Genomic DNA, 18,269 nt, shown 5'->3' on the forward strand with positions numbered 1-18,269 from the left:
ACACACTGCGCATCATGACACAATGATGCTCTGCTGTAACCTCAGTGTCCCACATAAGGCTCCATGGGCCCTCTCCAGAAGGCGCACAGTAATGCCACTGGGGAGCTGGGCACCCATGTGATTTCCCATGGGAATTACTCTTGGCAGGTCCCTAAGCAGAGACACCTGATGCTTCCTTGCCTCCCCACCCCTCTTGCCTCTCACCCCAGGCTTACTGAGGTCTAATTGACAAATAATGATGCTTCTCTTTAGAAGGGTTCCTCAGAACAACATGCTTAACTTGCACTTGTCTACCTTAAGAGCATCTTCCGCTCACTTTCCACATCAGAGGGTTTCCTGAGTGTTCCCCGTCTCTGTTTTGTGACCAGAAAGTGAAAAGGCTGGTCCAACACAAAGGAGAAGGCCAAACAGAAAAGAAACCCTCTAGTTCATCCCAAGCAACAAAAACAAAACAGCTTTCTCAGCTTTCTCTGCCCGCTCTGGCCAACCTTCATCTTGCTGAGGTAATACAAGAGCCAGCACATGTCACCAAGGGCTAAGATGCCGCAGTCTGGCTGGGCACAAAATCACGAGCCACTCACAGACTTGTAGATTCAAACAGCAACTCTTTATTCCCGAACTGTCACCGGCACTCCACACGCACTTTCTGGGGAAAATCCTTTTTTCCTCCACGGGGCTCTGCATCCCAAATTACTCTCTGAATCCCGCGAGAACTCAACGGGAACTCAAGGAGTGGGTGGGCGCCTGAGGCAGCAGGATGCACCCTATTCCAGCAGGGTCCACCTTAAACCTGGAATCGCCCTAAACCCAAAGGAGCGGGATACTCCCTATTCCCAGCAGGATACACCCTAAACCTGGACCCACCCTAATCCAGCAGGATCCTCCCTAAACCCGGATCCACCCTGGTCCTTGAGCAGGGTCACCTTACTCAAACATTCATGCAATGACCTGGGTCCAAGGCAAGCCCATTTCCACAATGGAGAGTCCTCCCTCTAAGCAACATGGGGTAGGCTGACAAGGAAATTGCCATGTGTCATTCCTACTTAGCTATGGCTCTCAGCACTGAGTGCTCCTGGATGCTAATAGAATGTGATATTTCATTTGACAATTTTATATAAGCCCCAAATTCAGAGAGATGTAAGTAACCTGGAGTACCTCCTTACAGGTCTCTAAAAAGGTCATGTCCAAATCCCACCTTAACTGGGCTCGTCCCCAATGGTGCCATCACTTGGAGGGGACCAGGAGTGCTCCCCCCACGCCAGTACCACACCCTGCAGCTCCCCTCCCCTAGGGCCTTGGGTCTACCTCTATTGGGTAACCCGAAAGGCACTGCGAAAGTCCTGCTCTGATTTGTCTTCATGTAATTGATATTTTATTTGAGAAAAAATGTATTCATTTGTATCTTAAAATAATTTCCCCCTTTCTAAATCTAAGGCTTAAAATCATGTGGCAGTGACAGGATAAAGCTGGGACCTGACATCAGGGCTTCTGCTGTTTGCACCCCTTGTGATTCTTTGTCATGTGTTCGCCTTCTCCAGGTAACAGTGACCAGTCGGGGTCCCAGGAGAAGCTGCTTATGGACAGCCAGGGCCTAAGTGGATGCTCCCCGCGAGACTCGGGCTGCTACGAGAGCAGCGAGAATCTGGAACATGGTAACGTCCACCTAGACCTCTAGGAACCTGTTTTGAAAGTTCCCGATTTCAAAAGTAGAATGGTCTCCAAAAGATCAATTCTTTTTTCTTTTTTAATATTTTTAGTTGTAGATGGACACAATAACTTTATCTTGTTTATTTATTTTTATGTGGTGCTGAGGATCCAACCCAGTGCCTCACACATGCTGGGCAAGCACTCTACCACTGAGATATGATCCCAGTCCCAAAAGATGGACTCTTTTACCCTGAGGAACCTAGAAATCGACTTTCCATTTCCAGCCACTTCCCCATGCTAGTCTGCAGTTGGCCTCTGTGTGTCTTCCTCTGGCTGCTGTAAGAGGTTCATGAATTTCACCTAAAATACCTGCAGCTGTAAAATCTAAAACGTGTGTCTCCTAAGCCCTTGCGTAACAACAACCAACATGTGAGTATTAAGAACACTTTTCCACAAGGAAAACTGTTTACTAGGTAGACCATCCATCAGGGTCACACCAGCAGCCACATCTTAAACACCCCAGCTGCTCGGCCTGAGTCCAGTCCAGAAGCAGTTACCATGGAAGAGGATGACAAGAAGGCTACATGTCTTTTTTGTGGTGTCCCTAACACTCAGGGTGCAGTCAGTATGAAGTTTCAAACAGAAGCAGAGTCTTTAGTTAGAATGGGGTCAGGTAAGCTAATGTCACCATGAATGGTTCTGTGGTTTCTTTTTGTGACCCCCAAATTCCTATTGGTGCAAGATTAGAAATAGTAGAGAAGGATTCACACTGCCATCGTGACCTATGGAAGACCATCGTGAAAAATGCCCAGGTTTGATGTTTTTTTAGCTGCTCCTGGAATGCCTTCCAGTAGTCCATGTGTTAGGATATTCATGAGGGACCTGCTAAAGCAAAGTTTCGTAAACTACAGGTTGCAGTTCATTACTGGGTTCTAAGGTCAATTTAGTGAGTCATGTGTAGCAGTTTTATAAGACAAAATAGAGTAGAAAATACCAGAATGCACTCCATAAGGTACGTTATGCATTCCAGAAGTACATTAGAAGTACTGTGAGTGTTGTTACTGGTACTCTTTGTGTTTTAGTATTATGTGTGCATGTGTGTTGGACAGTGAATGTAAAGTGTGGTTCTTAGTATGGATCATGGTAAACAATAGTGACAGCCATTGTAGGCACCAAAATCAGGACTAAAGTGAGGCAAGTAGGTGCTCAGGGGTCAAACCGATGAGCTGCTCACTCCCAAGTACCAGCCTACAGTTGCCTGTCTCAGAATGTTCACTCCTTAGCATGGCATCCTGGGTACCTTGTTTGCCTCACCCTGAAGCCAAGTCTTAGACTACCTTGAGGACCTCAAAATTTGTCCTTTAAAGCTCCTACTCAGGGAATTTTGCAATCTGGGAAGATAGTGAATCTCTATGTATCCTAATACTCAGCCTTCATCAAGGAACCCAACCCCACCCCACGGAGCACCAGCCATCCTCTGTTGCAGAAAACATCATATTCTTGTGTAGACCCAGAAGGTTTTGTTGTTATTGTTGTTAACAATCTTTCCATAGCCAGAAATTTTCAGTAAGTTACTTGCAACTTTTCTGACTGGGTAAAGATTTCATAGGTATCACTAGCGAAAATGTTCATGCCCCAAAGAATTCAGGTTCATCCACTGAAGAACTAGATGAAAGAAACTGATGAACCAACTTTGAACTCAAGGTGAATTCAAGGATCTTTCCAATCTAATGGGATTTATTTTTTTTTTAATTTTTTATTGTTGGTTGTTCAAAACATTACATGTTTCTTGATATATCATATTTCACACTTTGATTCAAGTGGGTTATGAACTCCCATTTTTACCCCATATACAGATTGCAGAATCACATCAGTTCAATCTAATGGGATTTATATAGAAGTTAGGGTAAAGGAAAAAACATATTTCCAAAATTAACGCAAGTGGAGTTTTAAGTTTCTGTTTTAACTGATTTTTAAACTTTAATGTGATGTTTTCTGAAGAGGGAATTTTCCATTTAGCCGTGATGATTATTCTGTTAATGAAAAATGGGACCATGGTTAATATATTCAGGACTAAACCTCAGCTAATGATCTCTATGTGACAACAAAATAATAACCTATAAATAAATGGCTAGCGTGTTGTTATTTATCAGCGTAGAACATACAGGTGGATGGGGTTTGAGGTCTCATGTAATTATACGCGAGGGAGGACAAATGCCATTTGACCATGTGTCTCTGCTTTGCTAAGTGCAAAATATTTCATGTATCGATCTGTGTCTTATCAACAAGCATGGGATCATTAATAAAAAGTCTGATTGAGGCCACTGTTCTTCTCCATCCATCTTAATGTGTGCAATTATACTTGATGTGACACATTTCATATCAGCAGTTTGAAATTAGAATGAGCGTGGTAGAAACTTTGAAATTATGGAAGGGATCTGTTTTCTTCCTGCTACTGAAGGCCAACCCACTTGTAACATCAGAGCCCTGGCCTTTTATTTCTCTTCCTTTCCACATCTATATAGCATACACATAGAGATTTTTTTTCCAAAAAAGAATGTCTTTCATGTACCCCAAAGTAGCCATTTCCTTTTTTGAGTGGGCACCAACCAACCCTTCCTCTCTCCTCCCAGTCAAATCGGCCCACGGCCTGATTACTCATTGCCACTAAATGTGTTGGGAGGGTGAGATTGCTCCATGGGGAGATGTCAAAATCATAAATTAAAAATTGTTTTTTTGCCCAGTCTTATTTTATATTTTATTTATATACAGGGTCTTATTGAGTTGCTTAGCACCTCACTTTTGCTGATGCTGGCTTTGAACTTGCCATCTTCCTGCCTCAGCCTACTGAGCGCTGGGATTATAGGCATATGTCACTGTGCCTGGCTTAAAATTAAAACATTTAAAATATTACTCAAAACAATGTAGTAGGAAGAAACCCTGGCTTACAACATAGGGGCTTTCCAGAGATCAGAGCCAGCCATTTCTTCAGATATTCCAAACCTGATATGATTTTAGGATTTTTCTTTTGTGGGGTGGTGAAGTTACCAGGAATTGAACTCAGTGGCACCCAACCTCTGAGCCATATCCCCATCCATATTTTGTATTTTATTTAGAGACAGGGTCTGAGTTGTTTAGCACCTCGCTGAATTTGTGATCCTCCTGTCCCAGCCTCCCAGGCCACTGGAATTATAGGTGTGCGTCACCACACCTGGCTAGGACTTTTCATTTTTATCTATAGGCCCACAGTAATAGGATCACTGGGTTCACATAGTCCATTATCAGGGTGGTCTCCTTGGGCATCAGTCCACTGTCATAGCAGACAACAAACATGTTACTAACCAAAGACATAACAAAGGATGGTTCATTCGTGCCTGTGTGCATTGCCTGTCTGTATGTTTAGCACAGTGCTTGGCCCATGGCATGCTTTTGATAAAGCTTTTCAAGTGGCAGCAGTTAATATCAATCATCAGTCAGTCAGTAAAGTAGATTGTTTATGGTTGATGATTCAGTTATCAGTCTGACAAGCCATGATCTACCAGAGCTGTTTCTTTACTGGGACCTACAACCATACAAGTATTTATAGATGGTCTCTGGTAAAGTGCTCACTTCAGTTTATTTCCTGGACTGTATCAAAGTGGACTGGTTGTTTCTGGATAAATTTGTTAGCAGGGCACAGCTTCAAGGAGGGTGTTATGTGAGAATTTGTTGATCACCCTTTCAGAGGAACCATTTATAGAAACTTCCCAGGAACCAGTCCACCTCCCCATTTCATCCATGACTTTTTGGACATGTCCTCACCCAGCGGACATCTCAGGGGTGTGGTTTCTAGAGTGAGTAGGGATGTCAGCCTTCTTCTGAGTCAGCTAGGAGTAGACATGAAGCCCCAATTTCTTTCATTGCCTGACACAGTGTTTCTTTTCCATATAACCAATGCATTTTAGTCCCCATGTGAGTCCTTTTGTTAGTTCTTTCTAAAAATAAAACTGGAACCCTACTTCACTCAGAGTCCTGAATGATGGCTTTGTGTCTTTAGTGTAACCCAGCAAGGGGATGTGGGAACTGGAGACATCAGTTGTGCCTGCACATCTGAATGCATGGGTCTGACTGACTGACTGGCTTTAACATGTGATTGTCTCACAGGCAAGACTCAGAAAACTGGCCTCTTATCTGCCAAGTCATCAACTGAGGCCAGCCTGAAGTCTTTCAACAGAAGTCAGCTGGGCAACTACCCGACGTTGCCTTTAATGAAGTCGGTGGACGCAGCGAAGCAGGGAGAGGAGGGCAGGCTGGGCCGCGGTCTCACCCCTGATGCTTCCAAGCACTGTGACCCGCCCTTAGTAACTAGTTTGACTAAGAACCGGAGAAGCCTCCCAGTGTCCATCTGTCGGAGCTGTGAGACCCTGGAGGACCCCCAGACAGTGGGAACCTGGCCTCGATCCCATTCCCTGGATGACCTTCAAGGAGAGCCTGATGCTGAAAAAGATGTGCCTACTGAGGTGACAGAACCCTCCCCTCAGATTGTACCCGAAGTGCCACAAAAGACAACCGCCTCGACCGCCAAGGTCCAGGCCCCTGGGCGAGATTCCACTGCCGACAATGCATTGCTACTGACCCAAAGCAAGAGATTTTCTGAACCCCAGAAAATGACCACTAGGAAACCCGATGACCCCATGGCAACCACCGACCGAGGCGTATCACCTCCTCAGTGTCTGCCCAGAAACTCTGAGACTCGGCTTCCTGGAGCCAAACACAGTTTATCAAGGACGTCTCTCGAGGGTCACAGAAAAGGACATGATTTTGAAGGAACATACCATCCCCCGGGCACCAAAGAAGGGGCAGATGCTGAGCAGAGGGTCCCTGAAACAAGGACACAGCCAAAATCGCCACAGCCTCCACCTGTTCCTGCCAAAAAGAGCAGAGAACGTCTTGCCAATGGCCTCCACCTGGTGCCCGGGGCCCCTGGCGGAACCCTACCCAGCCCTGATGCCCCGAGCCTGCCCATAAAGAAGACTGGCCCCTCTGATTGCCCAGTGCCGGCCGCCCGATCACCCTCGGGCCTGGAGCCTGGCAGCCCCCCCTGCACCAGGCCACCGCCCTGGCTCTCAGAGCTGCCCGAGAGCGCCAGCCTGCAGGAGCATGGCGTGAGGCTGGGCGTCCCGCTGACCAGAAAGGTGTCCTGCGCCCGGGGTGTGGATCTGGAGATGCTCACCGAAAGCAAGCTGCACGCCGAGGGCATCGACCTCACCGAGGAGCCCTACTCCGACAAGGTACTTCAGGCGCAGCCCAATGGGCACTGGCTGCAATTTTTCTCCTTTCAGGCAGCCAGGTGAGATGGAGGCCAGCACCAGGAGCCTGGTGTTCTGAGGGTGCTGGATGACCTGCCCCACTAGAGACCCCTGGTGGACAGGGAGCACCATCTCCAGATAAAATGCAAATGCAACCGTACAATCTACTTTTGCTCTTGCTTGTTAGTTTTTAGTTTGGGGCAGTTTTGCTTTGCAGGGAGAATGATCAGTGCCAGAACTGGTTTGTGATAAGGATCATTTTGTGGACAAAAGATCAAGTCCAAGTGTTGGTATCTACTTGACATGAACACCTCCCCACTTCATTTCCATACAGGTCAGCTGGGGCTAACTACCTCTTAGATGGATCACTGGGAGCAAATAACAGTAAATGGGAACATACTTTGGAAACTTTAGAGCCCTGTTCAGATATAATATACCAATTACAATGAATAATAATCTGTAGATTGTGGAAGGAAAAAAAATATTTCAAAAATTACACCCAAAATATTTAGTTCTATAATGAAAAAATCATTTCTCATTTGAAGAAGAAAAAAGATCCACCCGTACCAAATTGAAGTAGAAGACAAATCAATAATAGGGGTGTCTCTATATTTCTCCTGGAAATGCATGTTTTGTTATGAACATTCTTATTACAAAATTCTCATGGCCATGGATGCCTTTCAATAACTTTTCTATAACCTTTCATGAGTAAACCCCTTTGAAGGGAAAATGGGGAGAATTCAACAGTGAATGTGGTGAATGCAGTGGTATAACTTGTAACAGATGAAGGGCAAAGAGTAGAATATCTAGAAGAGAAATTCGATTTTCTACAGTCTAGGAGACTATATTCAGCAACATGGGAGGAACCTGATTTTGCAAAATGGTCGGATAGAATGATGTGAAGGCATTAGCCTGAAAATTATAGGATGCTCATGTTCTTCCTCATCTTTCAAAATGTTTTTCTAGAACTCACCATTATCTGGAAGATGTAAACATCTTTTCTCAAAAGCATCCATCCCAGGGATAAAGAATATATATTTACTTCATATTAAAACTTTTGGAGTTATTTCCCAGAAGCTAATTTTCTTATCCTACCTTGTGTTTAATTTATCTTAGAAAAAGGATTAAAAAAAATCTGTACCACCCTTCATGCCCCATTTTTGTTCTCCCCGGCAGCATGGCCGCTGTGGGATTCCAGAAGCCCTGGTGCAAAGATATGCAGAGGACCTAGATCAGCCAGAGAGGGACATCGCCACCAACTTGGACCAGATCCGTGTGAAGTTACTTCGGAAGCAGCATCGCATGGCGGTGAGCAGCTCATGCTTCAGGGTCCCTCCCCCACTTTCTGCCATGCATTTAGTAACCGTGCTGATGTCGGGCATTGACGAGTGCTTAGTGGACAAGGGCCTGGCGTAGCCCTGGAAAGGAGACAGCTGGGAGAAAGTCACACAGAGTCAGCCTGGAATTCGGAGGTGGGGTCCTGGGGGTCAAGCTCAGGGCCTCATGCTTGCTAGGAGTGCTCCACACTGAGCTGTACCCCAGTGGCTAGAAATTTATCAAGATACAGTTTTAGAAAGAAAATGATCAATAATCCCAGCTCTATGAAAACTTTTTTTTTTTAAAAAATCCCTCTAATAGACTCAAAATTTTAGTTAGGAAGAATAATGTCAAAGAGCTCTTTTGTACCACATAGGACTAGAGTTAATAACAATATATCATATGCTGGAAAATTGCTAAAATAGCAGATTTCAAGTGATCTCACAAGAAAAGTGCTAACGATGTGAGGTGATACCTAAGTTAAAAAGCTTAATTTAACCATTCGGCAACAGGTCTCTTCATCAAAGCTTCATATTGTACACCCTAAGTATCTCCAGTTTTTCACTGCTCAAATTACAATTTACATTTCTGTGTGCATGCATAATAGTAAATATATGAAACGTTATTGTTTTCAGTTATCAGATCATAAATCTATTTTACTGTTACAAAATTATTTTTAAAATCAGTATATCAACAATGTTCCATTAGATGATTATTTCTTAACATAGCCAATTGCATATTGTTGAAAATTTAAATTTTCTTTTTCAGTTGTTTAGTTTAAATAACATAGTACAGAACATCCTTGTTATAAGTCTTGTAGACTTCCAGGGTAACTTCTGAGGTTATATTCTTTGCTTAATCAAGATTGTACAAAATCTCCAGGATTTTAGGAAAGATATATATCTGCATATGAACCTAGTAGTCAAATTTAAATGTCCATTTCCCTGTCCTAACCAATACTTGATATGATCGTATTTCTAAGTTCTTTTTAACTATATTAATCAAATACTTGATTTTCTGTTTGATAATTCAAATTCAGAATATAGTAGAAAATCTACTTTATGAAAACTTTTACATTCACACAGGTTTTTCCCTGCAAATCACCTGAGGGAAGAACATAGCACAGAGAGGCAAAATAGATCTATAAATGCTTACAGTTTGGAGACTTGAACACATAACTGAGATTTAATTCCAGATTCCTTCTAGAACCTTCTAGAACACTTTCTTCAACATCTGTTCCATCTTCAAGAAGAATTCTTTGTGCTGGTCTTACTTTTAATATAACACTATCATTTGCTAATAATCTAGCAATGATGTACTTCAGTACCATCCCTTTTAGAAATAAAAGAAGTGGACCTCCTTTGGCACATGTAGAGTCTTTGTAACACTCTTTTTTTTTTTTTTTTTTTTTTTAATCCAGATCCCAAGTGGTGGCCTCACGGAAATCTGTAGAAAGCCCCTGTCTCCTGGGTGCGTTGCCTCTGTGTCCGACTGGCTCATTTCCATCGGTCTGCCCATGTACACCAGCACCCTCTCTGATGCGGGGTTCAGCACACTGAGCCAAGTGCCTTCTCTGTCCCACTCTTGCCTTCAGGAGGCCGGCATCACAGAGGAGCGACACATAAGGAAGCTTGTATCCGCAGCCAGACTCTTCAAACTGCCACCAAGCCCCGAGGCCATGTAGCCAGGCCCAAGCCAGGCTCACGATGGACCTCCCTGGACAAGAGCCAGCCTTTCACTGTGCTTACGAAGCTGATGCAATTCCTCAATCTCTGGCAGGGCAGCCAGAGCCAGAAGAAGGGCCCCGAGCGTGGCCTACAGAGTGTAAAACCCAGGCACAGGACCAAGGACCTTCTCCAGAAAAGCCCCCTGAAGGAAATTGGTGCAGTTCTCTTTGACCCCCAAAGGCAAGACCAGCACTTATTTTCAGAACACAGAAGAGCCAAGATGCTAACTTGCTACAAACACCATGCCTCCAGTCTGTCTTTGTGAATTGGCAGAGGGCTGGGTGGAAAGGGCAGGACAGCCTGACCCATTTCTGATTACACCGCTGCCCTTCTGTTGGTCCGGTGGATGCCCAAGCCAGACAGACTTAGCTAGGCCAAAGGAACAGACTCTGGAGTTTTCGTACACTATTGACCATGCTCATTTGTTGAGAAGTTAGAACATCTGGCTGCACCAGGAAAAAGAAAGTCCTATCTCCTTTAAATAAAAACAAGACTTTTAAATAATTGCTTCCTAGCAATCAGCTTTTATTTGCCTTAATATGAGCTTCTAAACATTATCTAACTAGTGTCCAGAACCCTGTAACCCTAGTTCCAAATCTTCAGCTTAGACTGCCATCTAACATATCTGGGATGTTTCCAGCAAAAATGGGCTTTTCTAATTGTCTCATTTTAACATGGCTTACTTTGTAGGGGTGTTTATCAGGCAGACATTTCATGTTGGCTTTTGGCTTTTAAACTAATCACACAGATCCAGTAAAAAGCTGTCTGAAATTCACAAGTTGTGTGTGTGTGTGTGTGTGTGTGTGTGTGTGTGTGTGTGTGTTAACTTCAGTAACTGCCTTTACTTTTAATCAGTTTCATATTCTGCCACATTGGTCACTCTGTTGCAGTATTGACTTGGAATCCTGACAACATCCATTCCAAAATCCAGTCATCAGTTCATGGATCACCTTTGCAGAAAGTCAATAAAGTTGAATATTTCTGAAAGTTGTTTCTAAAAAAGGGAAGTAGTTTATGAGATGCTTTTAAATTTTTTCTTCTCAGTTTTATAATTAAGAGATCACTGTTCTTCTTATTTAGATAATTATTCTAATTCAAACAAAGGTTCATTGGAGAGCCAGACAAACCACATTAGCTAGATGTTAAGCATTGCATGTTTTCAGTTATTTTTCAACTGATTTCAGCATATCGTATCCTCTTTTAGTCTGCTGTCTGATTTTCTAGCAAACAGCAAATTTAGATGACTATTAAGGCTTCTGTTGCTTACAAAATGATTTTTCTTCTTCACATTCTTACAATGAGCACTCTTTGAAGACTCAAATGTGATCATGTGTACAAGAAACATTTTGAACACAAGACTTGGATCAAAAGTGCTGTAATATTTCATCTACTTACGAAAACAAATTATTTCCCTCAGGGGAATAGGAAAAATGATGTCATTAACTACAAAGCCACCTTTAACATAGGCTTTATCTATCTGGATCCATGTCTCTGAGGAAAAGGACATTCTCAGGTGATGTATTTTTTTCATGCTTTCAGTATGCATTTTTTTAAAATAATGTATATTTCTTTAATAACATGCATCTCCTATAAGAGGCCATGTGAAGAAGTTGTGGAAATGTAAAATAAAAAAGGTAAAGCTGCCAAATTTCTATTAACTCATAAGAACAGCTCATTTTTGTCCTCTCGGACTGTGGATTAGCCCATCTGGAATGTGGGGGGTTGCTGCAGGGTCCTCAGATAGCTACAGCATTCAAACAATTTTCCATGCTGTGGGGCTTTTCTTCTTACTTTTGAAATACCTCGGCTTCACATTTTGACAGATTTTGCTCTCATCATTTCATGTGGGCAAAAAGACCACACAAAAGTCATGTTAGAGATTTTAAAAAGGATGTGTGCGGGGGGGCGGGGCGGCGACTCTTATGTGAATTTCCAAATTTTAGTTCACTCCCAGTGCAGGACTTTCACTGAAACTAGCACCAGAGGTGTTGAGAATGCCAAACCATATTTTTATCACTCTTTGGACGTCATTGCCTTTGCATGAAAAATTAAATTCAGGGACCACAAAGAATTTTTAGTGTGAACGTCTGATCTAAGGGGGGCTGAGGTTGTTTTTACTTTATAGTTCTTCTTTAATTTTGTTTTGATATCTTTAGTGTTTGTTTGGTCTGCTTTTTCTTTAACCTTTTGGTCTGAGAAAAGCCTGAATGTTTGTATGTGACATTTGACTGAGGTGGTGTGGGGCTGCCTGTGGATGTTAGTGGACAGGTGGGAGGCTTTAGCAATATCCAGTTTTAATCAGTTGCATTTGGTACAGAATTTTGAGTCACGGTGAAAATCGTTGTCTTCCTTGGAAAGCACAAAAGAAACATGGAAAGGCAGTTCAGCTCAGGTAGCTACACGTGACATTGTGTATGATTTTTACGTCACAGCTTCTGGAAGGAAATACAGTTTCCCAAATACTATTTACATTCCTAGATAACTGAGAACGAATCGTTTTTCGTGGGCTTCCCTTACTCAGAGGCCCTTTGCTCTGTCCTGAACCCAGGTGTGGTTGAAATTAGAAATGACTCATATCAAAAATCAGCTCCTGACATAGCCAAGTTTGCTTTTATAACTGCAGCAAAAGAGATCAACCCCCAGGTCACTGCTACGTGTGCATACTACATTATATTCAAAAAAAGTAATCGTCTTGAGTCCAAGTTATCTTGATTTTAAATTAATAGAGAAAACTGTCAAGCAAGTTATATAGCAACTAACAACATTGCACTTTCTGTATATGAAATCAATATTTAAATAACTTATTTTTCTCCATTGCTGTTCTTAAACATTGTAAGTAGCTGTAATATACCAGTACCAATATGTTCTTGCAATTGCTTCAGCCCAAGAAAGCTGTGTATTGTTTTAAAAATTGTAAAAATTATTGTGACGATTCATTTAGCAAAAAGAAAGGTGGACAGAAGGGTTTTCCTATGTATCAGAACTTGTCTATAATTATGTCATCTATGTACCTAGAAAAAAAAAGTAAATAAATTTCTTCAGTTGAATCTTCTTCTTTTGTTGTTCTTGGGATATTTCAAAGATGATGGGGTATATATGAAGGGGAAATTAAGAAGTGTGGTTAAAAATGAAATATATTGTGAAAATTATAAACTATTACTTCCGCCACATCTCCACACTATCTGACATGTACCTGGATTCTCTTTGTTGATTTATTGTATTTTTTTTTCAAATATTCATTGAGTCATATAATCACAGCATCTTAGAAAGAGATTGCTGGAAATCACCTCTAAGCCTATCATTTTCAAATGAAGAATCTGAGGCCCCATTGGTGGTTGACTGGCTCAATATTACACAGTTAAAAGATAACAGAACCCAAGACTTCCTTTAAAAGAGAAAAAAATCCAGCTCTGAATTTTGTAGAAATTAGTCAACTTGACAAAAATATATTTTCATTGTTACCATACCACAATTGAAAACAAAGACTTTTTTTTTTTTTTTTAATTCCTAGTGCTAGGAATCAAACTCAGGGTCTTATGCATGCTAGGTAAGTGCTCTATCACTGAACTGTACTCTCAGCCCCCAAAGACACATTTTTTTTTTAAATTGGGGAAGCAAGGTGTTTGTTATACAAAAAAAATTTTTTTTGAGTATATAATATATGTACTTAAAACCAAAAAAAAAAAAAAAAATCAGCCCCCTTTCTTGACAACCCCATCATTCCTTATCTCTGCAGGCAGCTATTATAACAGCGTTATTACAGCCTAGCTTTTCAGAAATATTCAAGTATATTTACAAATATAGTTGCACATATATTTTCCATGCAGAAATGATAGTATATTCTTCACACTTCCTCACCCTCATTTTAAATTTATATACCTTGGGAATCTTTCCATGTCAACACCCTGCCTTCTGTTAAAGGCTGTGGAATGTTCTATTATGCAGGGAATTTATTTAACCAGTATTCTGTGAACACATAACCTTTTGCTGTTACCCCCACCCCAAAAGCCATTATGAATACTATACCTTTATCACTTACCATGTGGAATAGCTGTATTCAAGTTATTTGTATTCTAAATTTTGATAGAATATTTTAAACCTATTGGTGGATTTCACTAAAGGAAACTAAGGTAGTTGTTTTAAAATTATTGTCCCCATACTCCAAATCAATTTGGAAATGGGGATATTTCATGTATACTAAGAGTTGATCTTAACTGCTACATTACTTTAAAGAACTAACGATAAACTTCAAACCCTGTTTATTCCAAGCTGACTGCAAAGTCAATTCAAAGAAGAGACATTTCTCTTAGAATTCCTAAAAAGGCTTGATCAGAATCTTTCCATTATAATCACTCTTCATATTTAAGTACCTATGTTGCATTCACTTAGAAGTTATAAAGAACATCCACTTTATTAGGGAAAAAGAAGGTGGTGGATAACCATTCTTTCACTGCACAGTTCATTTTGGAGTTCCTAGAATCATGACTTCCTTTACCCTTAGCTACAAGGACCCTTTCAGGGCAAACTATATACTGGACTACCCAGGACTGTAAGCATGTATGAGTTTGGGGGGAGAAAGAGGTAAATTTTCATTAAGACTGTGGTCAGGGGACCACAAACAACGTTTATTGGAAGCATTTCAGTTCCTCATTCAAGACCACTCCAGCAACATGAGTTCAGAGAAGATCATCTTGCAAAGAGAATTTAAGTTTATTTCCTGCTATGACTTGAATATGTCCCCAAAGTTCACATATTGAAAACTTAATATCAAAATTTATATATTGATGATATTTGGAGGTGGAGCATTTGGGAGGTAATTAGGATTAGATGAAGTTGTGAGGGGGGGTACCCCCCACAATGGGCACTAGTGGGTTTTTTAAGGAGAAAGGGAGCTGGCACTCTTGCTCTATCTGGCCAGGTGATGCCTTCTGCCATGTTAGAATGCAGCAAGAAGGTCCTTACTGGATGCTGCCCCTCCATCTTGGACTTGCCAGCCTTCCTTCCAGAACTGCAAGGAAGCAGTCTCTGTAGTTTATAAATTACCTGGTCTATTGCTTTATGTTACAGCAAGACAATATGGACTAAGACCACCTCCTATACACTTGAACAGACACATCTGAAAGTCCTAATCAAAGCAAGCTTCAGCCCAGTATCAAAGAACTCCAGGGTACATTTGTGGGAGTCATAGTAGTTAAGAATAATCTCACTGAAATTCACTTCCATCTCCACTCAGCTGCAACAGACTTTCCCCAAAACTTAGATAATAAATATGTTTAGAACTGTAAGAGTTGTATGCAAGGGACTGTATGAACCTGAGGGGAAACTGAGTCGGAGGACGGAAAAGACTGGAGGAGATAGTTACATAGATTATAATCTTGTGTCATTTTCTGAGAGTGTCAGACTGTTAAAAACACAAAGTTCTGAAAGCACAAGAAAATAATTGAGAAATGCCATCTCCTGCAAGCCCTAACTCCTGATTTTCCTACCCCTCTCGTGAGTGAATGGTCATTTCCCTACCTGGGAGGAAAAGCAGAAACCATGCATTGGACCTCCTCCCTGGATCTTTCAGTCCACTTGCAAACTCTGTAGCATCCTCATTTAGTCTTCCTGTCTTGTTTCTGCCATGAAAAAGAGAGGGGTGGGGGAGGGAGGTGTTGTGTTGGTCCACCTGCCTGATCCTTCTACTTGAACTCAGTATGCTCCAGTCCTAAGACCCAAGCCATCACTGATTCCCTGGCTTCTCTGTAGCTTCCTCCTCAACTTGGTGGCAGCAGGCCATTGCTCTTCTTTTCAGGCTGCCCTACCTCCTTCCCCTTTATTGCTATTTACACTGCGTTTCCTTTGGGGGAAATGCACCATCCATATTTCAAGTGATCTTGGCACTTGGCACAACTTTCAGTTATGCTGTCCCTGTCCACCTCTGAGCAGTGAGCACAGTCCAGGCTCCTTGCTATGGAATTAGGCTCTTGGGCCAAATGTCTTCCACCTAAGAGGACAGGAACTGAACAGTTCTGATGGAAGTGCCCCACAGTGATGCCCAAGAGGCCATAAAGCCCAGCAGGAACCCTCTGCCTTCCTGTTTTTCTCTTTGATTCCTTGTGCCAATGGCTGCCAAAAATTTTTGCTTATGTCCTAAATAACTCAAACACTAAGAACTCTCTTGCACCTATTAAAGTTGCCCTATACATGTTCTTAACCATAAGTTTAAATATTTGCGCTACTACACATTCCCTCCTTACTTTAAATATTTTCATTGAAAAAAAAAAACAGCTGCATTACTTTTAAATATATATCCATTGGTAAATAAATGCCATAGCAGTTTGATACCTTCCCCTTGTCCATTGAAAGGACAAAAGAACAAACAACTTAAAATTTTTATTCTATTCCTTTTCCTTCTAAAGGTCCTAATCCATTCTACTTCCCCCACAGATTTTCATCCTAATGTAATAGGTTTTTATATGTATCTTTTTGATCATCCCATCATATTTCTCTATAATAAAAATGTTTATGAACAAAAATTTAATTCCATATCTTTTGATTATTATGTTCTATCTGTTAAGAAGTCTGTATTTTGTTATCCCTATACATTATCACTGATCAATTATTTATCAATAATAAAACAGCATTATTATTGTAATTTTGACAAGTAAAGGTCAAATATAAAAATAAAATTTGGAAATGTTCCACATTATTAGATGGATGACAGCCAGGTGGCAGGGGGATCTTGCCATAGGGTACCTTGGTCCTAGAAAATGTTGCAACAGCAGTTATTCACAGTTATTTCCTGGTTGTCTGAAGCCCCAGAAATTTTTACAATCTGTTAAAACTGTTAAAATAGATGCTTTTTTAAATAAGAGAAAAGCTTTTCTGAAAGAAAAGATGAGAAAGAAACCCTGGCAGGATGATCAGGCAGATCAGTATGAGGACCACATTGATCTAGAAACAGATTCCTTCCTCAAAGCTATCCAAGGCAGCACACTTTTGAAAGAATCACAGATTGAAGACCTTTGCAGTAGGCTACCTGGGGTTCTTCTAAAACATTCCTTTTTCTTGCTCATGAGCCAGAGTTGTTGGTTTTGCCTGTGAAGAAAGATCCATCAACTATAGATTATAATCTTGTGTCATGATTCACACGATTACCTTTTATAGGCTAGAATCGTGGATGCATGATAGTATTAGAAATCTCCCTTTCAACCCCACATTTCCCTCATTTCTATAATCCTTGCTCTCTGTCTCTTGTATTTCACACCCAAATGTCTTCAAAGGTTTTCCTGCCATTGCCTCTTTCTCCTTCCACTCTGGACATTGTCAGCCCACTGCTCCCTGGTTGCAACCAAGACCTCCAAGGGAAGCCGCATTCTGCTTGTGAACTGGAGAGCAGACCTCCTTGTCCCCATCCTGGTCCTCTCTGTGGCATCTGAGGACCTCCTACGTCCTCCTCCCCCTGAGCTTCCCTTCAGATAACTCCTGCCTCTCAACGTCCTTGGCAGCCTCCCCCTACTCTACCCATCCTTTGACTGTTCTAGAACCTCACACTTTTATCCCAGGGCCTCTTCTCACCCTTGGTGATCTCTGTAATTTACTTTACACCCCAGAGCCAGGTTAGAGTGAAAGAAATTACCCCAGACATCATGGCTTGTGAAACTTTAAATCTGGCCAGAGGCTGCTTCCCTCCTCAAGTCCTTCCATGAGGAACTGCAGCCCGAGTTGGAACATAAACTAACCCAGAAGATCACGGCTTATAACAAACTGAGAGTCCTGGCCAGGCACAGCCGAGGAGCATCAGCCAATCACAGGCGGCCAACTGACTGAAATCAAGCCAACAGAGGAGCTGGAGGTCGCTGCGCTGACTCAACCTCCCTTCTGGTTTTCTGTCCAATAGTGCGGCCCGACAGCACTGCAGGCTGGAGCGCTTACACCTGCTCAGGTTCTGAGCACCGCCGCATTTGCAAATCATTCTTCCCTCAAACTTAATTAACTTTCAATTGCCTATGGTTTTCCCTTTTAAAACACTTTACAGGAAATGTAATGCTTTTAACTAAGAGGATGTTTACTATAACAAGAACAAACTACTGGCTAAGATGTTGGCACAGTCATTGTATCTGGGCTCTGGAATAAAGTCAAGAAGAAAAACCAGAGTTTCTATTCTTCTATGTAGGCAACACAGCCTTTTCCTATTTCTGGTCCTGGGGACTAACTTCTATTCTTGGGGAGTTCTATCTGTAAAACTGGAAAGCTGCCACTCAGTAATGTCTTCTGATCCTTCATGGGTTGGTCCAATCATGTGACA

At 41.8% G+C, this 18,269-nt stretch overlaps 1 protein-coding gene across 10 annotated transcripts in view; it reads left to right on the forward strand.

Moving 5' to 3' along the window:
* Positions 1–13,030, forward strand: part of Sash1 (SAM and SH3 domain containing 1) — an 899,535-nt gene extending 886,505 nt beyond the window's left edge. For all 10 annotated transcript variants that reach the window (XM_048799615.1, XM_048799622.1, XM_048799626.1 and 7 more), the window contains 4 exons: positions 1,539–1,652; positions 5,791–6,917; positions 8,112–8,243; positions 9,673–13,030. In XM_048799615.1, the coding sequence (XP_048655572.1) occupies positions 1,539–1,652; positions 5,791–6,917; positions 8,112–8,243; positions 9,673–9,936 (1,637 nt within the window). In that variant the 3' untranslated portion in view covers positions 9,937–13,030. The remainder of the gene's footprint in view (positions 1–1,538; positions 1,653–5,790; positions 6,918–8,111; positions 8,244–9,672) is intronic.
* Positions 13,031–18,269: the final 5,239 nt, after the last annotated feature.

The sequence above is a fragment of the Marmota marmota genome, unplaced genomic scaffold (genome assembly GCF_001458135.2).
Source record: "Marmota marmota marmota unplaced genomic scaffold, marMar, whole genome shotgun sequence".
In the NCBI taxonomy this organism is placed as follows: domain Eukaryota; kingdom Metazoa; phylum Chordata; class Mammalia; order Rodentia; family Sciuridae; genus Marmota; species Marmota marmota.